Source organism: Taeniopygia guttata, chromosome 2, assembly GCF_048771995.1.
Source record: "Taeniopygia guttata chromosome 2, bTaeGut7.mat, whole genome shotgun sequence".
NCBI lineage: Eukaryota > Metazoa > Chordata > Aves > Passeriformes > Estrildidae > Taeniopygia > Taeniopygia guttata.
Genome location: NC_133026.1, coordinates 41,620,957 through 41,647,196, shown reverse-complemented (window position 1 = coordinate 41,647,196; position 26,240 = coordinate 41,620,957). Strand labels below are relative to the sequence as shown.

The 26,240-nt window shown below is 42.2% G+C and overlaps 1 protein-coding gene across 1 annotated transcript; it reads right to left on the bottom strand.

The window, feature by feature from the left end:
* Positions 1-233: 233 nt before the first annotated feature.
* Positions 234-26,240, bottom strand: CMTM7 (CKLF like MARVEL transmembrane domain containing 7). The gene is made up of 5 exons (XM_012571661.5): positions 25,931-26,240; positions 7,675-7,848; positions 4,835-4,933; positions 3,715-3,796; positions 234-3,358 (listed from the first exon to the last, which is right to left on the bottom strand). The coding sequence occupies exons 1-5, from the start codon at positions 26,090-26,092 to the stop codon at positions 3,345-3,347; spliced, it is 531 nt and encodes a 176-aa protein (XP_012427115.2). The 5' UTR covers positions 26,093-26,240; the 3' UTR covers positions 234-3,344.

Genomic DNA, 26,240 nt, shown 5'->3' with positions numbered 1-26,240 from the left:
AACTGAATCTCAAACTCTGTTAGCTCAAAGAGTAAACTACATTCATCTTGGAGCTGAAGAGGATGAACAACTTTTGGATGGAGCAGTTGATACTAGCACATCCTAACACAACAGCAGGGTATTTCTGTGGCTCTCACCTATTGTCCTCCAGTTACAGGATGTATTCTGATACTCCCCTGAGAGAAAGCCATTGCTTTAATAAAGGAAGGAAAAAAATAACCAGGACAACAGTCTTATTCTCCACATCACCCAAACAACTAACAGAGTTTATTTCTAAAACATCTGGAATCCCATATTTGACAAAGTTGCAGACAGATGGAGCTTTCAGAACCAGGTTGACACTGAAGGAAACTTAAAACACTTTTGCTGGCAGAGGTACAGCAGAGAGGTGTTGAATTCCCTGCCAGACGGAGCTGTCATTCACCAACCCCCGGTGGAGCTGGTGATAACAGAAAATCTGTGCTTTTCTTGGTAGACATGCTTCACAAGGAGGATCTGGGGAAAGCAAGGAAACTTTGGCAGCAGAGATGTCAGTCTTCCAGCCTGAGAGCATCCTGATTAGGAGCATCTGGTGGGTCTGTGGACCCAGCACTCTCACAATAGCCAAAGCTGCAGGAATATTTTAGCCCTGTCAGCAGGCACAAAAACCAAAAGGGAACTGGTAACTTACATCTCTTGATCTGGTATAAGCAAGTGCACTTACAGCAAAAGATATTCTTTGGATGACCACAGAATGTAGTTCAGAAATTCTTTGGTTGTTAGACTGCATGAAATTCCCCTTGACTTTTTTTTTCTCCATATGGGTGACAAGTGACTGAGTGATGTGAGAGGCAGAAAAACAAAGCTAGTATAGTGCCAGGAGAGGGGGCATGGTTCCAGGGGAAAGTGGAAACAGCCTTTTCTGCAAAGAAAGCTCAGGCTCCAGCCCCAATCCTTAGCAGGTGCTTCTCCCCACTGCACCACAGCGCTGAGGTCTCAGCTGCATTCACACTGTCTGCAGCAGAACACTGCTTGCCACAGGATTGCCAAGTGGGCTTAATGCTTGTGGGAAGGTTCCTGCTGTCAATCTGAGGTGATCCATCAGGAGGTGAAGGAGAAATAACAGTCTTTTTCTTCTAGGGGAACAGGAGAGGTTGTATCCTTAAACATCTGTCATATTAGTCCAAATTAAAGTCATTAGAGTGCTGGTTTCCAAAAACTGTAAAGTCAGTCTTGGCAGGACGACTGGTGATCAAGCACCCTTGTTGCAAAAAATTAGACACACACATGTATATATATGTGTGTGTGTGTGTGTGTGTGTGTGTGTGTGCCTTCTTCTGTAGGTATTTTCACTCAAAGTGCCCAGAATGAAGTCTCTTGTCACATAAGGCCATTTTACTGGTCCTGTGCTGGCAGCACAAGAAAAGCTGAGCTATCACTGACACTGCTGACAATGGATTCCCAGCTGAGAAGAATTTTTATTCTCTTAAACCAGAGGGCCTTTGAGCTATGCTCAATTCTGGTTGTTAAAAAGAAAAAAAAAAAAAAAAGGCTCATTTCTGACTAAACACAAAACACATCATCTGAAGGTAGGGGGCAGAAGTTGAACATTGTAGAAAAATAAGAAATAGCCAATATGAAATTGGTAACAATATACCTGCCTGTTATATCATTTATTTGAATAATACTCTGTATTAATATTGAAGCACTTTATCTTGGCATGAACGTATGTACCTTCAGCCACTAAAACCAGATTTCTTTGCTTTCTAATTGTTTCCTGCTCTGTGTTGGTCTAAACAGGACACTTTTGAAAAGGAATAGCAAAAAGAATCACAGAAACTGTGCACCATGAGGAGGTGGATTCTTACCTCTTCAAGTTATCTACTCAGTTGTTTTCATTTACTTAATCAAAATTTTTGACACTTTAGCAGTTAGCCAATTTTCTGTTGCCAGAATTAAAAATAAATTCTAAGTAAATTTACATATATTAGGATAGAAAAAAAAAAAAAAAGGTGGCAACAAATAGCAGTATATGTAGACCTTCCATAAGGCACAAAATTTTTTTTCTGAGAGAACTATTACTTAGCAGTATTGATGCAGAATTCCAGACAAATAGAAAAATATATAGAAGGCCAGAAAATGCTTTTTTCTTCAGACTGTCCCTGGTAAACTGTATAAACCCAAGTTCTGCTGCACCATCATGCAGTTATCATGATAGAATAAACCAAGTTCTACTTGACAGCTAGAGATGATAGGAGAAGCACCAAAAAAGGAAGAAAGGCCCATGCTTTCTTTTTTCCTGCAAAGAATTCCCAGCTCACCAGAGATGGATTGCAAAAGGAAAGACAAAGGTGCCAAGAAGGCATTGTCTCAGCACTGAAGTTACATATAATTTCATTATGATACAAGGTTGGACAAAACTGAACTGTTCTATCTGTCCAGGCTCTGGGCAGAGTCCCCAGGAGCACAGATTCCAGCTGAGGCAGAGGAAGTGATAATACCACATGGAAGAGGGAGAAAGAAGCACATTGCTCCATTCACAATGGGCTTTCCATAAACACTGTTAGATTACAAAGCGAATAATTTATAGCAAATGCACAGAAATTTTCTAATGAAGTGGTCTTACTATGAAAAGGAGGAAAAAAAAGACCCCATCAAATATTAAATGTTCTTGGGTGTATATTTTCCTGAATTTGGCAAGGGAATTTTTAAAGAATAATCTTTGCTAAAAATTAATGGAGAAAATCCCTGATTTCATCATGTACTGTTGGGGTTAGGAGGAAGTGCTTGCAATGATGTTTTCAAGTTGCAGTTCATAATTCTTGATTCTGGCTGAGCTGATGTTAGAAAAAGTCCGCAGTTCTGATAGAAAGAGGTAACAAAGGCTTGGGTCAGCTTATCCAGGCACAAATTAGTTTGTAACTGTTCCTTGGTTAAACGTATAATCCTTTGAAGTTAAGAATCAAGTAGGAATTTGCAGGATTTCCCTTGTGTAAACAGATGGAGGAAATCAGAAGGAATTTTTCTGTCCCTCTGAAAGAAGAACCAAATGACTGTCCAAATGAGTTTTAAATAACACTTATTGCAAATAGCTGGAAACAGCCACAGCCCAGCTTGAGAGATAGAAGTTGTCTTTCTCCGAAACAAGCAGGTTCTCCATTATAAACTTCTTTGGGTGGGGGGCGGTGGGGGAGCAAAAAAACTTTGGTTCACAACATTATTTTGCATAGGAATTCAAGTAGATCTTCCAAAGCTACCAGCTTGTCCAGGCTAGTAACAAAATACCCATGGCTCTCTCCTCAGTAGTGGACACTCCTCTTTGGTATCCTGTTCTGTAAGGCAGACGTCTTGCACAGGTGATGGAGTCACACAGATGCATCTTTGAAAAGGAAGACAGTGTCACTTGTGCTGCCACAAACAAATTCATCCAATTTATTAAGCAACACACTGGAAACCTTTTGGTAAGGGGTGGGGGAGGGAGAAAAGAAAGCATTGCTATGTTCACTATTTGCTAGAAGCAAGTTATTTTGCTCTTGTAGTTATTTGTTAACAGCTGTCAGTAGCTGTGAGAACATTTGTGATGACAGAAAATTTGGAATGATTGCTTTTTGAGTAATTCTGAGTCACAACAACCAGGGCATTAATAGATCCTTCCAGGTAGACACAGCCCTGTGCCAGAAACTATAAATATTCATTTTGGGAAGCATTCTGGCAGTTACTAAGCATGATACTTACTTGTTGATTGTGTGATGCACGAAACTTTGTAGGATGACCACATGCTTATAACACAAAGTATTGTAGCCAGGAACCCGAAAGTCTGGATGAGAAAACAAACAAACCACAAATACTTATGGAGCATTAGATGACATATATTCCATGCATGTATGGACACTTTTGTATATTCAGCTATACATTCTATGGGACTAACAGACCCAAAAAATAGTGGGTTTTTTTCATGCATTCTGACAAAAGACTAAAAATCCCAGAAGTTTCTGTAGTATAATAGTATATAGTATAATATTATGTCTTGTCAAAACTGAAAGATAGACTGAGAGCCGTGCACAAGGAGGGAGAAAAAGCTGGACAGCAACATGCAGTGTCAATTTCTAAACTTCTCACTCGGATTCTGCAACAAAGAAAAGATTGTTTCCAGTACCTCTGATTACTGCTCTTTTACTGCTCCATTCAAACAAGTCTTTCCCTCCTGTCTGCCAAATAAACAAGACAGGTAGGTCTCCTGGTCTGTTTGCACCATCAGGAGTAAGTTTCTGAAAGTAATTCTTTATTCTGGAAGAGTTGTATTTCAGGTCCTGCTGCTGTGAAAATACTGTCACCCACACTTGGAAATCATGCCTCTCTATGTAAAGCCTTCCAGCCAAGAGCAGCAGAGAGCACCTGCCAGAAGTCAGCTCAGAGCCTCAGTGAGTTTTAGCTCAGGAGAAATTATCTTGAACAGGGCTCTCTTCACGAGCAGGAAGCGTTGAAAGCCAAAAAGAGGAGTGAAATCTTTTAGGTAATTTCCAGCTGCTACAACAGTCTTTTGTCAGAAGTTAATTGCCTTAATTCCTCATCTAAACACATTAGCTCCTGTGAGTTAAAGCAGAAGCCTTTGGTTTCAACGCTCTGGCAGGACAAATACCAACTTTAGTGGTGAGTCCAGCATCTGACAACAAAATATTTTTATTGGCACTGTGTTACAGAACATTCACTGAAATGAGCTAGAAGATCATTCACCCAACCAAGACACAAGTAAGGCAAGTGTGTAAGAAAACAAAGGTACAAGTCATAGATTTCCAATGACCTACTTAATATATAGTGCAATTTTTAAAGTGTCAAGCTTAATAAACAGTCTTACCGCTCCAGCCACAAGTCCAGTTATATTGTAACTCTTGGATGCTGCTACAATTGATCCGATGAGAAGCAGAATTGTACCAATTAAGTAATGAAGAAACTCCTGAAAAGACAAGCACAGCATGCATCAGAAGGGAAACATATCTGCAAAGCATTTTGGTATGTCTCAGAAAGAAAGTAAGTTGGCAGTTGACTCAAACCCTCAAACTCAGAGGACAAAACAGAGTCAAAAAGGAAAAAACAAGCAAAGCAGAACAAAGCAAAAAACCAAAAACTAAACCGCAGCAATTCACCTTGTCAGTGGATTTTATACCAAATCTCAATTCCTGTTCAAAAAAGAACAGTTTGGGTCTACTAATGTTACTGGAATAGGATTTACTTACTGGGTATGGATGCAATCCTTTCAATTCAGCATGGCACATTACTTCCTTGCATCAAGTATGCACCTTAAAGAGATGGTTCTAGAGAAAAGAAGGAGCCTTAAGGACATATTTCTCTAGCCTATATGAAATGGCATAAGTGGAAAACCAAATGCTCCTGCTTCTGATAATCTTAGGAAGTAAGCACTGGGACCTGCTGCTGCATTTACTAAAAACTTATATCAACCGAAACTGGAAACCACAAGGAAGGGAGGGAAGCCATGAAAAGCACAGCTGCAGTAAAACATGATGCCATGGAGTTTGTGAGAGAGGACCAAGGCACCACATTTACATTCTTCTCTGATATGATAATCAGTCCAGGAGTCAATTCTACCTTGTTACAAGCAGGGGTTATCTGTGGATTTCAATTTTGAAGCCTCACAAAGCTTATGACAACGAGTGGAAGTGTTTGCACACTTAGCATTGCCTATTTCTTGTGCATGGTGGGGTGGGGCAGGTGGATATTTGCTTCCTCTATCTGCATCTCACTACCAGCATGAGCCAAGCAAATACAAAGCAGAGGAGAAGAGAGATGCTGTCTCAAACCACAAGACAGAATATAGTCCCAAAGGAAATTTTCCAAGGAAAGCCCAGAAGATGAACAGTCTACCATACCAGTTTCACTCTGCTCAGGTGTTAAAAAGAGCTGAGGAGGATTTTTCCTGTAAAGTAAGCTCTGTGACCACAAGTTACTTCCCTAATTTGTAAACTTGTTTTGGGTAATGAAAATCTGAACCCTTGCATTTGCCAGAGTAAATTACATGCATAAGGAGGCTTCTCTGACTAGCCCGTGACACAGCAGGCAAATGGGACATGCCATTGCCTCCTTAGAGACATCAAATAAAGCAGAGTACACAGGCTACTACTTTAGAGGGATCCAAGGGATGGGCAAAGCTGCAACAGAGTTATCAAAGGCCACATTAGGTGGAGAACCAACCCCTGGCAGGGCCGGAAGAGTGCCCCTCTGGAGAAATACTTCCAAGCTTTAAAAGGTGTCAGCAGTGAACAACCTCTTGAACCACTTCAGCTTTACTGGCTGCAAATCACACCCCTGATTGCAATGTAAAGATCCTGCCAAGAAACTCATCCAAAATGCTAGGTGTAGTTTCCCAGACTCTCTCACGTCTTCCTCTTCTGTTCTAAAGATACTTAAATGTGACTGAAAATGAGGTTGTTTGTTTTGTAACAGAGCAGCAATGTTCAAGCATCACATCCTATAAAGCTTTCTGAAGCTGAGCAGCCACAAATTTCAGTGCCTTAAACTCTGGAATGTTGAGGAATAATTAAACACACAACAAAAAAAACCACCAGAAGCAGCCCATGCAGAGGCAAAAATAGCATAGTCCTGTTACAGCAATACACATAATAAATGCTGCTCTGCAAAACTGTCATTTATTGGCTTACTTCACTCCTTTATTTGAATTCCTGCATCTGTACTATCTCTAGATAAATAAGTACCTTTAGAAACAGATAGTGGTGGCACACATTTAAGAAAAAAGTCTAACAATATTTTCAGCTAAAAAGAAAAAGAAAATTAATTTTTTTTCTCTTTGGTTATAAGTAGATGGATGGACAAACTGTTGTCTTAGATCTGTAAATGACTTACATAAGCTTCCATTAACCGCCACCCAACCAATTCTTGGGTTTAAAAATTCCTCTCTATCTCTCCAGTTGGCTTTCCCCACTCTATTGGTCCTTCTTCAGTGGAACTAACATATGTAAGGGAAGCATGTTCTAAGAGGTTGCTAAAATCCATCGTCCCACCTTAGGATGCAGAACTCTTCTGTTGGGTGACCTGAGCCAGAGCTACTGAGGAAGCTCAGGTCTCACATTTTTGGTGCTGCCTGTTGGTTCTCTGCTAGGATATGAGAGATGGATGTGTATGGGAAATGCAGGAATGAGGCAGGAACATCCTGTAGGATATTCCAGGAATGGCCAGACTGCAGCATCAGGCTGAGGCTACTGTTTTTTGCTGTTAAGTTATCTAAAGCCATACAAAAAAAGAGGCACGTTTGATTTAAATAGCACAGACTTTATTTTGGGACAGGATGTAGTACATGAATTCTAAAGCTAGGATTTGGTCCTTTAGCAGTCCCTGAGCTGCTACAAATGACCTGAGCTAGGACCCATCTGCTGAAGGTTTGGTGATCAGTAGCTTCCTTTCGATTTTCTCTTTATAAAATGATTGCCTTCCTTATAGTAAATCTAGATTTCTGTCTGTGTAAAGCAGGGCAGAATCAATTCCAAATCAGCTGAAAATCTTACAGTTACACAATCTGCTGAACTGAATGCAAGCAACAAAAGGATCTGCATACCAGGTAAAAAAGAATTGAGTGAAAGACAGCCTGTCTTTGTGAGACAGCACAAGAGAATGGACTGAGAAAGTCCCATCAACCCCCAAGAGAGAAGAGGAAGCCAGGCTTACCGCGAGTGGCCAGCTAACACAAGTCAGCTTCCTGTAGACTCTGAAAATGTGCATGATGTAGAAGAACAAAATCATAACCAAGTCGCACATGGTGACAATCTGAAAGAAGCTGTATGCACTGTAATCTGTCCATTGAGAATTGTTTACGCTGATGAATCCAATCAGCAGTGAGATCTGGAAGACAAAAGGCACATTCAAGGTGTTCACTGTGGTGCTCAGAGGGTCGTGGAGATGATTTTAAGCACAGCAAAATGGTACTTAAAAACAAAAGACAAATATCTAATGTAAATGGGATGGCCACAACCAAATGGAGGACAAAGCAATGGGCATGATAATAAGGTTTTATAATTAGCTGATAAATGAACTGAAGCAACCATTAGAACTGGTGAAATGGCCAATGGCCAGAAGGAAAGCAGCAGTTTCAGCCTGAAGAACTCAACTTGAAGATGTCTCTATGTACAACAGAATAGGTCTCAAATAGAGAAATGGAACTGAATGCCTGGAGTTGCACCAGTGATTGAAGCATCTGAATCCCAGAGACTTTCAGAGGGAGTCCACTGGAAGCTGTGAAAATGGAGATGTCTATAAACACATGCACCTTCCCTTTCATTTAGTGACATTTCTCACATGCACAATCAAAGGACCTGAGCTAACAGTTTCACTCTTCCTTTTCTGCCACTTTTAGAGCAGAACTATTAGTGGACTGTAAGACAGTATCAGAGTAAATAATATAAACATTTGGAGGAACTGATTTAATTCACCTCACCCCCAAATCTTTTATAAGTTAACACTGCCACATAAAACTATAAAGCATTACTGTACAACTTCTTTCAGCTGTAGGCTTGCTAAGGACAAAAGCTATTTCTTTTTTTTCTTTAATCTAAAGCTACTTATTTATTTTACTAATCTGACTGCTTCCACCAGCCTGGCTAACCTGGATGATCAAAATAAATCTACCAAGAATATACTGAATTGTTTTTTATTACAGACTCAGTCAATGCATACTTTCAGCCACTGTAATTTTTAGTTCATCCAAAGTCAGCCAGAAGCTGTAATGATTCATATTTTAAGTGTTTCTCCTAGACATTAAAAAACTATCTGAGGGAGCCAGCACTTCAAGACTGCACCATCCTTTCCTGCACACTCATCTTCCAAACTCCTAACCAACTGCATTCATTATCAGAATAATTTCCTTAAGATTAAAAGAGAAAAAAACCCCAACCCCAACGCCCAAACAACATAGCTTAGATTCTCCCTAAATGTTAGCCGAGTTCCACCTGCTCAGTTCTAAGTGGACAGGCTAAATATATGCGTGTACAAGGGCAACCAAAAAGTCTGTATGTAAAAACTTTGCAAGGACCTGCCACCTTCATCAAATTCCATCCAAACAGCCACATCAATGTCTTGACAGTGAACCACCTCAAAACAGTGGCTTCAGAGAAAAAGGTCACTGCTCCTGATTCTTTCCCACACAAGTAGCTAAGCTGTTGTCAGACCTGGTCCAGCTCTATTCCTTTTACTGTGGCTGTCCAAGGAGCTGATATTAGCCCTGTAAGTGAGCCCTGCTCTCTGAATCTTAATGTCAGTTAAGCAGAGTCATCTGACTTAGCCACTGAATAATGGTAACTTAATAATAAAAATAATTTAACCTGAACAATCAGGAGGAGATTATTTACCCTATAACCTAGGAGAACACTCTAAGTGATACAAGACACAGCTAGTATTTTCATAATTTAAACCTAAATTTAGTGAAATTTTATTCAATAGGAAGACTCAACAACAAGTCACAGCAAGCACTGGAGCCTTGCTTTTGAATAAAGGTGGGATGAGGATAACAACCTCTAACCACCAAAGGCCAGAAGAAGTTTCCCTTATTTATTTGTCTTCACAATAATCAGTTCCCAGTTTCAATTACACTGTAAAAATCAAGAAGGAAGCGTTAAATCACAGAAATATTAAATCTGCCTACTGGCTCATTTCATGCATGAACAATTAACTTTAGCAGGTTTTTTTACAGTGTACAAAGGATAAAGAGGAGGACTGGACTCTTGAAGTACAACCACCATCCAAATAATAAAAAGCACTGGAAAAAAAAACCCTTAGTTTAAGCTAGACCCAGCTCTTTCAATTTCATGGAAGCATAGCAATATTTTTCTTTTCAGTTAAAAGGTATAAAAAATTGAGAAGCATAAAGAAGAATGTGAGTCATCCAAGGACAGAAAGTACATCTGAGGTGTCACAATCCTCAGAAATAAGAAGATACATGGTACCAATGAAGAATCTGCTCAACTCCTGACAGGGTAGAACCATGGATTTGAACAAACATGCTTTCTATTTCAACAGTTCTTAATGACTAACACAACTCCAAATCCAATTAGTAAAGATTCTCCCTTATTTGATTTTAGATGTGCCTCAACATACAGATAGAAAGAAACTACTGCATGGCAAGAGATATATCTTTCAAATATTTACTTTCTTAGCATAAATCCTGCAACATGAGATTTCTAAAGAGTGTCCTTGGTTCATAGACATGTGCTTCAGTTTCACAGGTGCAAAGGGGACCCTCTCAACAATTTTATATAAAGCAGTACCCCATCTGCCACACTATATTCCCTGCAGATACAGTCAGAGTTTCAAACTCACCTGTTGAAAAAAGAATGCGAACAAATACAGGTATTAGAGCCACAGAATATCACTTGTTCTTTGAAACTGACAAGTATTGAAGTTCCTTCACCAGATACTGGTTTATCATGATATACCAGGTGATGACTGCACTGTTTTCCTCCCCTGGGATTCTGGTTTCCAGAGAACTGAGTGATAAAGTGATAAATATGTAACTGTCTGGGATACAGATGAACATCTGTCTTAGAAGTCAGTTTGTGGCACAGAGAGAGAGAAATGAATGGCAAAGCACTGAAATGATCAAATGTTATGAGTGTTCTTTATGCATCTGTGCTCAGGGGAGCACAGGTTTATACACCCTGAAAATAAAAACTGGAGGCACAAAAAAAATCCAAGGCACTGCTATTTCCATTTCAATATACCACTTCACAGGTAACGACAGCAACACAGATGTAAACCCATAGCCAGCAAGCCAGTGTGACCACAAGTACAGGTCAAGTGATGGTCAGTCTCATGAGAAGATTTCAGTGTGCTCCACGATATACATCTGGGCTCCAGAGCTGCATTACAAAAGGGGTGAGGGACACATTGCAGGGTACTGCTATTTAAGTGCTTTCTGGTTTCTGAGAACAAAATAAAGACCATATGCATTAATCAACCCCAAGAAGGGATTTCTGGATTTAAATAAAATTCCACATTTACTCTGTTTCATAAAAGTCAATCAGCTTAAATTAACCCAATTCTTGCCTCTCCTTTGAGCAGGATATTTGAAATGAGTCATGAAGCACGCTTAGGGACACTGGTATAGATCAGGAACTATCTTGCAGTCAGGGCAATGTGAGTTAAAGGCAGTCAGCACTTAGCAGACAGAAAAAACACAACAGAGCCTGCAAGACTTTTACAGAACCTGCATTCTCTTCCCTACTTGGAGCTGAAGATGAGGTAACCACATCCTCACAATCTGCCTCTTGACTGGCACTGACATACCTTCCCAAGCCTAAACTCCATTCTGATTGGAAATTAACTCAGATCTGCCAAAAAGATGAAACATAATTCTTTCTCTCCTGTTGTGGTCTTTTCCTAAAGCAGCCCAGGAAGCTGTTGCCCACTGTCACCACAAAAGTACATGGTTGGCTCATGGTCATCATGTTGGTCTCAAAGATCCCAAGTTCTTCTCTTGAGTAGTGCTTTCCAACCTCCAGCCTGTACTGGTGTGGGGCTTACCCTCAAATACCTCCAGATACAGGACTAGGCATTTCTCTGTGTGGAACTTGATGAGACTCCTGTCTCCAGACTGCCAAGATCTCTCTCTCTACGGCAGCACACAACCCCCTGCTTCATCAGCCACTCCTCCCAGGTTTTCCATCATCTACAAACTTTCCAGGAGTACACTCTGCATCATCCAGGTCATTAATGAAGATGTAGAACAGTGCCAGTCCCAGTATAGATCCCTGAGGTACACCACTAGTGACTGGCCTTCAAATGGACCTTGTACCACTGATCACAACCCTCTGGGCTGGGTTGTTAATTTTTAAATCCATCACTGCCCACTTATTTAATCCACACCCTGTCAGCTTGTCTGTGAGGATGTTATGGGAGACTAGAACCTTACCAAGATCAAGGTAAACCACATCCATCACTCTTCCCTTGTCCACCAAGCGAGTCACCTCATTACAGAAAGCAGTAAGGCTGGTCAAGCATCATTTCCCCTTTGTAAATCCATGTTGACTACTCCTGATCACCTTCTTGTCCTTCATGTGTTTGGAAATGCTTTCTAAGAGGATTTTCTTCATCATCTCCCAAGGGACTGAGGTGAAGCTGACAAACCTGTAATTCCCTGGATCTTCCTTCCTGCCCGTAGATATTACATCAATCTATTCAGAATGGCACACTTCCCTTTTGTATCTCTCAGGCTACAGAAAATAGGGAAAAACTGGACAAGAAGGGAAAGACTGGATAAGAGGGATACATTCTCCTCCTCTGTGCTATAAAATGCTTCTGGAAGTGTTCCCTTGAAATGCTATTTCTTTTTAAAAATCAGCTGTTTTCCTCCTTGTTTCTTCTTGTCCCTAACAAAGAATGAGCATCTGGAGTCCACTGGTCATTATTACACTCAGTAAAAAACAAAGAAAATGTGTCTCAAGACTTCAAGGAAATTAATGTTCCACTGCAGGAAAATTCAACACCTTCTTAATGAAAGGAGAGGACTCATGCCTTCATATTAAGAAGAAATTATATGCAGAAGGAAGATCCAACTTCCAATTACTCCTAAGGCAAATGCATACTGGAGAAAAGCCCCATGGCATTAGGTCCAGATGCTGTTGTACTCCTTATTTCAGATGCTTTGAATTCCACCTCTAACTCCCCATGCACACTCTTGGGTGGCTCTAGTCCTGCAAATGCAATTAGGTTACAGAAAAAGCTTGGGTCCAAACACCCTGTCCACACGGGAGTGGGCTGGGCATGATGCTGAGATCCAGAGCAAGCCAGCCACACAACCCTCAGCCTCTCTGCTGGCTGGGTCCTCCTGTGGCTCCCAGTCCTGTCACTGGTCCCAGAGGCCACCAGCAACACTGCCCAAGAGCTGCCTGTCCCTCAGGACTCATGGGCTGGGCTCTCCTGCACGAACGCTCGGTGCTGGAGTGCACCAGCACAGAGGGAAAAGCCCAGACCAAGCCAGCAAGTTCAGAGGGGCTTAACAGAGAATCGCCTGCTCCAAGGAAGGGGCAGGCAGGAGTGCCTGCCCACCAGTGCAGAGATTACACATACAATTTTCTTCACTAGTGCCCTGAGGGTGACAAAGGAAAGGATTTGTTTTGCTCTACATGTACCTACGAGCCAGCTGGCACCACAAAGCATTTTCTGCTCATGTGGTAGAAGATTGTAGTTTATCTGACCACAGAACAATTTTATAACCCAGGAATCAATCTGTGAAGTGCTTTCTACGATCTTTTTCTACTGTCCTGCTGTAATGGATGTCATAAATAAAGCTCTGGCTTTTATTGCCAATACCTAATTCTTCTGTAACATTTGGAGAGAACTAAATTTTCCACAGACACAGCTACCTGCACAAACATAAATCCCACATGATCTCCAAAACTGACAAGAACCTACTCTTAAAGGAAAGTCTAATGTTCTGAGGATGAGAGGCCCATTTCCACAGGCAAACACTGACACAACAAGGGAGAAATTGTAAGTCACTGACTCTTGAATCCCGACTCCAGTTTTGTAACCCTGTTTATGTCTGAACTTCAGTAAATCATGTATTTCACCACTTTAGCTCCACCAGTCACAAAATGAGGACTAATAAAGACTTCACATGCATTGTGCTAAAGTTTTGCACCTTTGAAACATTTCAGACATGTAAAATAAAGGTAAAATATTTGAGGACTGCTAATAAATGTCTAGGGCAAGACTGTTTTCCTTTACAGAATGAATGAAAATAGATGCTTACTAAAAATACCCCAACAAGCAAAGAAGCAAAAACTACAAGATGAAACCCCCAAAACCATACCAAAATATCCACATCCATTTCCTCCATGCTCCCCTCTCCAAAAAGCCCAAATGGACAATCAACAGATCACAGATGTAACAGACAAGCAGGTGTGAAATCATCCAAGGAGAAAGCCACACAAGAAGCAAAAGGAGAAAAAGGTTCACTTTCTGAGAGTTGCTTAAGTTGTTATCTCAGCACACAAGATAAACAATAATGAGTCCTAGCTCACTGTAAAATGGAAATCGGTATTTATTTCCTGCCTGTCATTTAGTTACTGAGTGTGAGCAGAGATTCAGAAAGCACAGCATGCACAAGACATTGCAAATAAACTCTTTCCTAATCTTTACTGCTAGGACTACTTTACTGCTCATCCTCTTGACCGTCCCTCACTGTTCAGCACTGCACATTCTCAGTCTCCCCTGCGCAGCAGTTCTTTCACTACTCTGACAGTGGCTGTGGAGCACAGGTTACCCTTTCCCACTCTGCCTGTGCAAGCCCCTGCACAGTGGGGATGTTCTGGCATGGGTGTGGCACAAGCTGCCTTCTCAGCAGCTCACAGGGGCTGGGCTTTCTGAGATGTTGATAACATATCAGTGCTTCTGCTGCTGCTGCACTGAGCCCACACAGCAATAAGGCTTCCTGCCTCTTCTCCCTCCCCTCATCCCAAAGCAGGCTCACAAGTGGGCAACACACTTGCAATGCCAGCTGGCTCCAGCTGAGCAATGGATTTTCCAGCCCATATGATGTTGTGTTCAGTGGTAAAAGCTCAAGACAAGGTCTATAGAAATAAGATGTGAAATACCACTATATAGAAATAAGATGTGAAATACCAATCTAACTGCGGGAGGAAAGATAACATTAATAAGAAGCAAAATTGCCTCAAGGTGCCCAGTTGCAGAGGAACACTATAACTCTTATCTCAAAGTTTCACCATAATACCAGGACATACACATTCTCATGTATAATCCACCCAGCTCTGTGTTATCTTTTAATTTAATTACTTTGCCAAGCAAAGTATAACCACATCTTCATGTTTCTCAGAGTATTTTTCTTCTTGACTCTTCCCCTCTACTATAGTCTCCCATGAGACAACTTTTTGTCTCCATTGTTTTCTTCCTTTTTTCTGCTCTATATTCCCCTTTCCTCTTCTTTCCCTCCATTACACTCCATATTCCTTCTCCTTTTGTATCTCTCATTCTTTCCCATCCAAATCTCCCGCTATACATGGCAATGCACCCCAATTCCCTCTTTTAATGTTTCCTAACTATCTTGCCCACTCTCTTACATCAGGGCACATATTGAAATTAGCTAACCAAAGATTAGCACCATTCAGGGGAAAAATGTCAGGGGACAGGATACAGCATAGTGCTACACCTGCAAAAACACTGTAGGCAGCAGCTCTGGCTCACCAGTTTCCTGTTAGTAATACCTGAAAGTGCTTTTCTTTTTCATCCATTGTACTTGCTGGAGGACTGATGAGCCTTTGTACTGCTTTAATGTCCCTCCTCCTGCATCTGAAAAGAGGAGGACCCTGAGAACTATTCATAAAATTGATAAAACCTGTTTGATTTCCACTATCTTAAAACTTACCCCTGTTTCAATGTAAGCAATTTTACAGAAGCTGTGTCTGCAAATTTGGAGCAAGGAACAGCACTGACTTTCATGCAATTTCATCATAGCCTTTTTTTTTTTTTTTTTTTTTAATATAAGAGCAAAATTATTTTTGTATTTGAACGAAAAAAAGTCAAAGTTTCCAGCTTGTGACACCAGCCAAGATAGTAAATGGAATTTTCCATCCCTACGAGAGCCAATCAGGATAACTGTGCCCTGGAGAAATGTCACTGATTACAGCTGTACATTTCCAAATGTTACACCTCAACACAGTGAGGCAACACCCACATATTATTAAGTACATATTTCTGGATGGAGTAAAACAATTTTTAACAGCTTCCCAAATCAGAAAGATGAGCAAAGCACAGACCAAGATTACAACTGCAGCTCATGCAAGACTGGTTCAGATAATTTAAGCAGCAATGTTGACTGCTGCTGTAATCGAGATTTCCTTGTTGCAGTGCAGTGTTGGAAATGTGAGCTGTAAACCCCTACTAGAAAAAGAAGATAAAAGGCACAGTCCATTTGAAACTTCATTAATGACAAGTGCAAGTGCATGGTTCTGTGAAGCAGTCAGTCTTCGGTTGCACAATCATCTCTCAGCCCCTGCGTCTGGGCAGATTTCCTTCTTGTCTGGCAGCTTTGCTAAAATAAGGAGGCTGCCTGGCCTCTGATAAGTCACTTCTCTTGTGCACTACCATCCACAGGCTATTTATTGAAGATAAAAATGGTGGGAGGGTGAGAAAAGCCAAAATAATTTTATTCAGACCCTCTACAACACAGATAAGAGGACAATCCTAAGTACAAGCAAGTGGTGTTCTATATCTATTAATAAGAAATTATCTATCTGCTCAGGCCCAGGCCTCAGTGGTAGAAAAGAATGTGGGGTAATCCCAGAACCAGCATATGAAGGACTTTATTAAAGAGCCCTTGTTGCAGGATGTTAGCCATGATCATTAAAAAGACAATTCTTTGTAATGACTAGCTGCAATTAAGTCCTGCCTGCCACTGATCACAGGGAATGCAGGACTTCAATCCTGCCCCTGCCAGCTGAACTAGGTCCCTGCCTCAATCCCACAGCTGCCTGCACACACTGAAAGGCACCATACAATCCTGCACGTTATTTACTGAAAGCTGAGGACTTCATAGTTACATGGCAAACAATATGCTATATTCCCATCTGGCAGTGAATTAGTGAAAAACAAAGAAAATCTTGTTACCCACAACAAACTCATAATTTTATTTCTTTTACTTTCCAATTTGTTTAAAGATCAATTTAAATTTAAAACATTCCAACTGTGAAAGCACTATCAGTAAGTTTTTTCAATCTACGTAAAAGCTGCACACATGACCCTCAAAGTATTGCAGCAACTGAGTAACATTGCACCAGTGGCATAATGCAAGTTACAAACAATTCCCCAAACACATAAATTCCACTGCAAAACACTATTAATGGCACAGCTGACTGCTAGCATGTCTGCAAAGGATAAGAACAGAAATCTTAATACAGCAAATGCCCTAGCAAGGTTCCAGCTCTGGGAAACACAGCTGCTTTCCCTCTAACTTTCAAAGAAGTGTGACCTGCAACAACTGAAAATATTACTGTAGACAAAGCTAGGAAAACCCTGCACTTTCTACCTTGTTCATTTATTAATAAGGAATTAATTCTCTTTTTGCAGCAATAAGGTAATATTCAACAGAATACTACCTTACTGCTGCAAAAGAACATGTATGCACATGGCTGCTGCTGTAGTTCACCCCACTGTAGAAGATCATCTGTCTTGCATACTAGGGGGAATCTCTAAATCACATCTCAAAAGACTACAGGAAGAAAAAAACATTGTAGGAGACTTGAATCTCCAGACTCCCCTAGGAGAAACTGGGGTATCTGGTGATGGCAGCCAAAAATGAAAGGAATTATCATAACCAAATCTCTCCAGATTCAAAAATTGCACAGCAAGCTGTGATTGATACTTCCATCTTCTGCAAGTCAAGCACTTAGAACATCTAGGTCCTCCTGGAGAGCCATGTCAGCCGTTCTCTCCATCTGGTAAACCTGAAAGTCAGACAGAAGGGCAGGACAAGACACTCTACAGTGTGAGTAGCTTTGTGAAAATGCAGAGCAACTGCACGAGACTGCCCACCTCACCTGCCATACTTCCTTCCCGTTGGCTGGGAAGATAAACTGGGTTTATCTTTAAACCAGGCACCTCTGATATGACCACTCTGAACCATTCTCAGATTGTTTGGCCTGTTTTATTGCTTGCCCATTAAAAAGCCCCAAAGTGAAGCCCCATATTGCCAAGTGATACACAATAGAGAAAGAGCTTAATCCACACTTAGATCAATTTCATGGCTGTCTCAAAATGGATCCACTAACCGTGCATGGCAATACCACCTACAGAGAAGGAGCCCACGTTGGCTGGCCAACCAAGCCTGGCTCAGACTGGCTGCCTGCTAGAAGCCCATGGTACATTGTGTATATTTACAGGCAGCAAAGTTTCCACCATAAGTTCTGGATATGCAATATGTATCTAGCAGCACAGAGACAGTTAAAACTAAGACAGGAACATACAACACAAAACCCAGTACCCCAGGGCAATGATCATTCTAGTTAAGCTATCCAATTAGATGCATGAAAAAACAAACAGCAATCTCATCTTCCTGGAAGTTGTTGCTGAGATCAAGGGATACCATGTGAACGGCTCAGTGATGTCTCATGCCTCTGCCTGCCAACCCTCCGAGAGCAATCTGCTCATCACTCCCCGTTAGAGACGCTGCTCACAATACAGCCCCTTCTGTCTGAGGCATTTAGTGCTTGACTGATTCAGATCTTCAGTTGACACCTGCCATATCTCTCCCTGCCTCAGAGATCACCACACTGACATCTGGCAGTCACAGACAGCAGCTAAAAAGTTGTTATCTATCATCCCCAGCAAGGGCTTTGCTAAGCCATGGAAACAGAGCCTTGAGCAAGGTCTCCTTGAACAAGAGGAGGACTCATTTACATTACCAAGTTCACTTAGCTGTGCTGACATTTCATGGTTTTCATCAGGAAAACACAGGTGAGAGTTCCTGAAAACATCAAGACAATGCCCAGATGAACTGGCATCATCACAGCCTGGCTGCTGGATCAGGGTGGGTCTCTGTACACCAGAGAACAACCTTTTCTAAGTGTGAATAATCGATGCTTAGCAAGGTGCCACAGAAATGAAGGGCAATGGAAGAGGGGGAAAAATGGGAATAGATGAGATTCCCCCGTGGCACTGCTGCAGCTGGAAGCTTTCAGTGAGCGCCTGGAGACTGAGAGGCCTCTCCAACAGGCTGGGACAGCACTCCTGTGTCTGCTAGGAAATTGGTACTCAAGCAATTGCCGAAAGGCTCAACAAGCCAGCAGGTGAGAAGCAGCAAGTGGGGACTGTGCTTTTCCCAAACAAAGAAAAGAGCTCTTGCAGAGCACGATTACAGACTGGAGGAAAATAGGCTAAGTCAGTCTGCACTTCTGCAGCTGCTAATGGTCGTCTCAAGTTAACAGCATACTTTTTGACCAGCTGTCAGCACTTGTGTCTTGAACTCATTAGTGGTACTCCTGAAAAACAAAAACAAAGCAACAAACTGCCAAAAATATTATAAGAAAATTCTCCCTGAAGCAGCTTCTCAGTTTTGTCATCACACTTCTATTTTCCTTCAGGGAAGCTGTGAGCAGAAGAGGAAGCCCTAAGCATTGCAGCTGCTGCCATTGTTGCAGGAACAGCAGCCAGGTTTGTTTTGGCTTTGAAAGCTGCAGATACCTATCCTAGACCAGTCAGGCACATCTGCCCTTGCCATTACATTCATCAAATAACCATCATCACAGTGCAGGGAGTTGTTTCAGCCACAATGACCCCTTTAAGAACCTCAGTTACACAAAGAAGAGGAAGTTTACTGATGGTGAAGGGAAATCAGAACAACTTCAGAGTCTGAACTCTGTGTACAGAAAATAGCAATTTCTGGCTGCTGTATACTTTTCATATGACCACAAAATAGGAGGACAAGGCCACAGCACATACGATGTGACAACAGCACAAAAGGGACAGCTCAGCCACAGGACTGAGTGAACACCTCACAGGGACTCCCCAGGGAGGGCAGTGGAGGAAACACTTAGTCATAGAAGGAAACACTGTCTGGCTCTGGGGGACAATACTCCCGTAATGCAGAGCAGGTACCAGAGCCTCAGGGTCAGGTGTGCTTCTCTCACTGATGGCTTCTACTGGATCACAGTGAGACACAACAAATTGTCCCAGCCCCTGCAGTTCTGGAACCCAGTGAAGGATGCTTGGTAAGATGCTCTCTGTCATGTATAGGCTCTGAGCAGATGGAGCCTGAACTTGTAAACAAGGGATCCACTGGTGTCTGTCACTCTGTGGCAGGAGAAGAACATGTTCAAAGGGACACCATTTCCAAACAAAGTGAGGACAGGGAACACTCTGCTCTTGCACATCTTAAAAGAAAGTTGCAGAGCAGTAAGAATCCATGTTTTTCACCACTTCTTATTATCCACAGACAATATGTGACCTAAGATTTTAAAATACCACCTTAAAATTTAACTTCCCATAAAATAAATGTGCTAAGAAACCACTGCCAATACTTCACTCTGCTCCTTCAGGCATACTAAACACATCTCGGGTAAATTTCTATGCTTCATTTCCCCTTTTTTTTTTTTTGTTATTTCAGAAAATGTATTTGTTGACCCCTATTCAATCACCTCTACAGAAAGAATCACCTTCACATGCACATGCACAGAGATTGCTAATGAATGTATTGCAACAAATTCTCATGGATGCACCAAATAAGCAATGAAAAGACGGCTCCAACTTTGAGCTTTTAGAAAGCCTCTTTTAACAAGTAAAAAATAAAACATTCACTGACACATTCAGAGCAGATATATCCTAGTGTTTAATAATGACTATAATTGCCTTGGAGTTGATTTTTTTAGACTTCTAGAGCAGTTCTGACATCAGAAAAATTACAAGTTTCCTTTTTTTTCCTGAAAGATGTAAATAGAAATTGAAACAGATGGTATAAAACCTTCCCCTGCCCAAGAGAAAAAGCAAAAGGACTACATTCTCAGCTTGTGGTTTGAAACACATGGAACCACTTCAAATTTATGTATTTCCTGCCCCTCCATGCCAAACACTTGTTCTTGCCCATGGTAGCCTCTATGGCTGCACTGTTCCCTAAAATCACTTATAGAAAAAGAAAACCACAGAGCTGAAGTAAAGCTCCATTAGTTCCCTGGTACTGTGTAACCTGGTGGACATCTGCATCACTGCGCCTGAGAACAGCTGCATGGAGACAAGACAGAAGAGGAAAATTCCTTAAAATGGTGTTGCTTGTGGAATTTCACCTCATCAAATAAAAGTGTGTCAGCCTACCAGCAAGCACTCCTTGGTTAACATGCAGAGAACACAGTGTTTGCTTCCAGCGCTTACGCAAACACCTGGACAGAAAAAATGGCCACCCAGAGCAGCAGCATGGAAAAAACACCACTGGCTGAAGCAGCCAGCTTTGGTGTTCTCAGAGGGGAAATAACAGGGCCTCCCAGTCCTACTGGGCTTAATTACTAACCTTGGACATTCCTTACTCGAGTGCTCCAGCTTACTTTGGAGCCCTCTAAGACGCTGATAATTTTTTTTTCTTTCTCTTTGTTTAGCATCCCCAGCAAAGTCCTTTTACTGCAGTTTTCCAGCAGAACAAAAATAATGAGCAGCTACAACAGCTCTGACCTCGGCCTCTGAAAATGCGTCTCACTGCTTAGCCAGTAGTTTGTCTTGAACATTTTTGGGGTGATTTCCCACAATCTCCCAGAAAGCAGAGTCTATACAGGACTCACAGACACACTTACAAATTCAGCACCTCTGCATATCACCAGAATGCCTCTCTTCTGACTGAGCAGCTTTATAACCACAGAAGCCACTGACACACTGCTCCACGGAATTAGATGTTTTACTTCAATCACCTCCATGGACAAAAAGATGTTTCAGTCTCAAGATCAAGTTAAAAGATTGATTAGCTCTCAAATAATTACAGAAAGCACTTGCTTTTGTGAATTTCTTTTTCTTGCATCAATGATTTGGATCAGGAATTGTTTTCTTGCACTAACAGATTTTGCTTTCTTTTCATATTTTAACTTCTTCTGAATATAGCTCTCCAGTAAATTTATCTAATATTATATAGCATGGTCAGAAATGGAACTTGGCTATAGCAACCTAACTACCCGCATTCTCTAGCCTTCAGTGTTAGATGAATGAATATTCTCTTGAATACCATTATGCAACTATATGTTAGTACATAAATAACCCAGAGAGGTTTCAGTACACTTCAAAGTTGCTCAGAATTACAGACTGGCTTGTTGGCCATTCACTTGTCAAGTATGTCATTGCTTTTATCAAGGCATACTTTGGAAATTAAATGGATACTCTGCATACAAGCTTTAGCTATTGCTTCAGCATTTTTAACAAGTTAAAATAATGTTGTTAAGTCAACTTGCATTGAGTTTATCCTTTTTTTACACTACAATTGCTTGTAAATCTTTTCTTCAACCTTGAGAAGGTAATTTTGATTTTCTTGTTTTCTGTCTTGTGAAACTGATGGCTCATATTGAGCTGACAGAATCAGCATTGGTTTTAGCTTAAAACACCCTGTGTTCTGAGGCTTTGCTTACTCCGACAGAGCTGTAGTAGTAACAGTGGTGTCACTGTGGGAACAATGGCCTTCAGTCTGAATTGTGACCAAAGTTAGCTTGGCCCAACCTGGGGGAGGTGAAAGAGAGCCCGAGAAGACCATGGGTCACTCTGCACCTCCAAGGAAAAAGGAGTGGTCTGACAATACTTTGAGAAGCCTGAAAGACCTACACAAGCACGTGCTGTGTCACGATGGCTGTCCTACAATCTCTCCCCAGACACTTTGGACAGGACAGGTGATACAGTCACTCCTACCAAGTGCCTAAGAGGGGGACACCTACACAGGCTCCCCTGTCTAACACGGGCTGTGCTGGAAGCAGGACCTCGTCCAGTACGGTGTCAGTGGCATCCTTCAGACTTCAGCTGTAAAAATATAAAATGCACATGAGGGCTCCAGGACAAATTCAGCGGAACCAGACTTGTTTCAATCTATCAGTGCTGGCACTTGAGCCATCCTGGTGACAAGACAAATGCACATTCATACCACTGACCCTAATGGCACAGGATGCCTCAAAAAACTCCCAAAAACCCATCTACTGACAACTTGCCAAGCTAAGCAACAGAGGTTCCTACAAAGGCTTATAATAAAACAAGCCAGCAGTAGCACAAACGCAAAGCAAATGTCCCTCAACCAAACCAGCAGAGCTCATGCAGAATGCTGGAGAGTGCCACCTGTGTCAATTTTGGCAAGCTGGTGAAAATTCAAGTCACTCACATCAGTTTCTCTGGTTTAAGTGCATTGTGCACACTGATACACACCCACTCACACACTTGCTTAGTACACTGCTGCTACAGAACCAAGGTGGCCACAGTGGGATCCTGCATGTATCCCTAAGAGGTCTTGGCAAAACAGCAAATACCCCCCCCCAAAAAAAAAAAAGAGGAAAGAAAAGCAAAAGCTGCATTGACAACATCAAGTTAAGCAAGCTAGAGCAAGTCAGATGTTGAAATACTTTGCAATTTCCTGTTAAAATCAGAATGTCAGTTCAGTATGTATTTTGAAAAGAGCTCCAACTAAGGTTAGTAACAGTTGCATATGGAAAAGCAGCTTTCAAATTGTCTTACTGCCACACAAAATACACAAGTCTGCATAACTATATTTTCCCCTCCATTTTATTTTCAACATATTTATAGACTATTCCCCAGGCCATGAAGTCAATGCATAAAATACACTGTCTTTTCAAAGCTATAATAATTCTGCAAGGTCAAAGAAATTCTCTAGCAAAAAAAAAAGCAAAGGAACTTCTCTAGGCTTACAGGCAAGAAACACTTTTTTCTTCTTAATTTCATTCTGTGCTAGACACCACAGCTAGACACCCAGAATTTAAAAAGAATGCACTGGTAGCACCCAACATTAGCAACAATTCAGGCTGCACAATCTCTTCAATAATCCTGAGTTTTAGTCCTTCTGTCTTACAGCAGAACAACTGTAACATTATCTTCTGTTTTCTTCCTATGATTTCCATAGCATATTGTTGCCATATATTAAATTAATGTCACTCACATATACATACAATTGTTGGGATTTTTTAGCTTGCAAGGACAGCAAACAGCCCTTAACACAACAGTAAATGATGAAAGGTTTCTTTCCTGCTCTCTATCACACTGTCTACTTCTTGGTAAAGGGGATTGAGGAAGAAAGAGAAAACAAAACTTGTAACATTTCCTCTTCACAACCACAACCACTCAGAGGCCCAGCACATAATTTATTGTGATATATATCTAACCCAAATGACCTTACCTTTTTCCTTTGCCAGCATAAGGATTCTCAGGAAGACTACAGCCACCAGCCACACCAACACTAGTGCAGGAATATTTACAGATTTAGCATGAAGAAATCTTTACCAGAAAAAGTTACTGCCAACATTTTGTACTAGGAGAACTGAATGCTCATACAAGTGGAGCTGTGGGTATAAATACTGTGTGAGAAGAAATTAAAGAGAATTGCAAAAATATTTAGCTCTCCCTATTTTATTGGTGCGGGACTATATCTAGAACTAATGTATCATGGTTGTTTCTACATACTACAGCACAGACATTTGCTTTTCTTATGGAATTATTTGAGAAGGTGCTGTTGTGGTATGTGATATTTCAAGAAGTTCATTTGCCCAAAGTTCCTTGAATACCTGAGGTAACTCCTACTGATGCTTACAGGCAGGATGAAAAGCATAAAAATTTAAGAAGGTGAAGCTGAAAGAGTGCAAAGAAAAAATAATTTAGATTATTTTAACTTCTGATAAAGTCACCACAGAAAGCCACTTGCTTAAATTTGGAGGAGTTTTAGATTCAATAGCATTGATAAAATATGATTTTATGCAAAGTATGTGAAGCATTACATAAAATTAGATTTACATCCAGCACATGAAAATATGTAAAGCATGTAAAGAATGCATCACTTAATACATGCACCAGAAACTGACATTACAGCACAAATACCCGTGCTGTGGCAGCTTTAGGAGTCACACCTCAGAGACACCAGGGCAGGATGGAGGGCAGAGAGGATGAGTTATTTGTAGTCCATAAAAGGAGCTGCTCTTTCCACAGTGGTGAAAGCAAATAGGCTTCCAGCTCATCAGCAGAGCACAAGTCTACTGCTTTAGGGCTACACGTTCTGTTGCAATGTAGACAGACACATGCTCACTTGTCTCCTGCAAAGATTCCCCAGATCTGCTCAGTGGTTTGGGAAGAACCCAAGCCAGGAGAAGGCAGCAGACAACTCTTTGTGCTCCTACTGCACAGAATTCATAGTGAGGAGCAGCTCTGAGGTCTCACGAGCGCAGGGCAGATGCTCAGCGGGTAGAGGCAGCCATGACCTGTCATGGTCAACTTCATCTCCTGCTACTGAGCGTCATTTGTAAGGCCAGCTGACAGCCAGTAATGAACTGGAAGAAACTGGACAGCTTTTAAAGATAAACTTTAGGATTTGATACTACTATTACTCAGTAACTTAGAACATAATGAATCCTAACTTTCAATGTAATTTTAGAAATCTGGGTGCTAATAATCTATAACTCCAGGATAAAACTCTGTCAAGGCACAAGTTTTTGCAGGATGAAAACGTACATATGGAGGTATCTGTACATGATGTCTTTCATGCTCTTTCCTGGGTACTAGCCTTGCCACTACTGTAATTAAGCTGACAAATCACTCCACAGATAATTATGGGCCATAAAAATGAGAAAGAGCTAATCTATCTGTTAATCTTCTCCACATCTGCATGGGGCTGAATTTCATGCACTGACTTAAGGCATCAGCTCAAATCCTGGCAGCGTTCCACCATCGACTACTTTTGAATTTCAGCCATACATCTCCCACCGGGTCACTGCTGGAGGTCTCTGAGAGACAAGGCACGCAGCCAGCTGGAGCTGCAGCCTGAGTTGTGGTGCCCACCTCCACCAGATCACTGTGGGCACTGGCACTTGGCCCCGCTGTCTCCTAAAACCTTACCCACGCTACGGATGAGGTGCTGCACTGCAGCACGATGTGCCATCGCATCACGGCGCTATCGCTGTTCACGGCAAAAAGTTAACACTGCTACTTTGACTCGTACACGTCCGTCTGGCCAAAAGTGCTCGTTGCTGCATTAGGAAAGGCAAAGGCAGCTTCCGACAGACGGCAAGGCTGCGCTCAGCCAGAGGAACGTGGGCTTTTCGTCCTGCTGGGAGCTGCGAGAGCTGCGGGGCCAAACCCGCCCGGAGCCGCGGCTCCGGCGCTGCCCGACGGCGCTCTGCGACAGGAACCGTCCGGCGGGGATGAGCGCGATCCCCGCGGGCTGCGAGCGCCCCCCGCCCCGCTCGCCCCTTACCATCTGAGCCACCTTCAGCATGCCGGCGCAGGAGCGGAAATAGCCGCCGTCCATGAGCTCCGCGTCCGAGCCCGCCGAGGAGGAGGCGACGGTGACGGGCGGCGGGGCCGCGGGCCCCCCGCTGCTGACCCCGGTGCGGATCACTCGCGCCCCGTGCGACATGGCCGCGTCCGCTCCCCTCGCCGCTGCCCGGCCCGCCCGGGGATCGGCACGGGATGGCACGGGATGGGATGGACGGGGCGGGGCGGGCGGCGGCGCCCCGGGGCCGGCGGGGCCGGGCGGAGCGCGGCGCGTCCCCGCCCGGCCGCGG

Excerpts from the sequence above, each read along its gene's own strand:
- CMTM7 (XM_012571661.5), bottom strand. The coding sequence starts at position 26,092 with ATGTCGCACGGGGCGCGAGTGATCCGCACCGGGGTCAGCAGCGGGGGG. Across the intron at positions 7,849-25,930 it reads TGCTGAAGGTGGCTCAGATG|ATCTCACTGCTGATTGGATT; the intron begins GTAAGGGGCGAG and ends TTTGTCTTCCAG. Across the intron at positions 3,797-4,834 it reads CTGGACTTGTGGCTGGAGCG|ACTTTCGGGTTCCTGGCTAC; the intron begins GTAAGACTGTTT and ends TTTCTCATCCAG.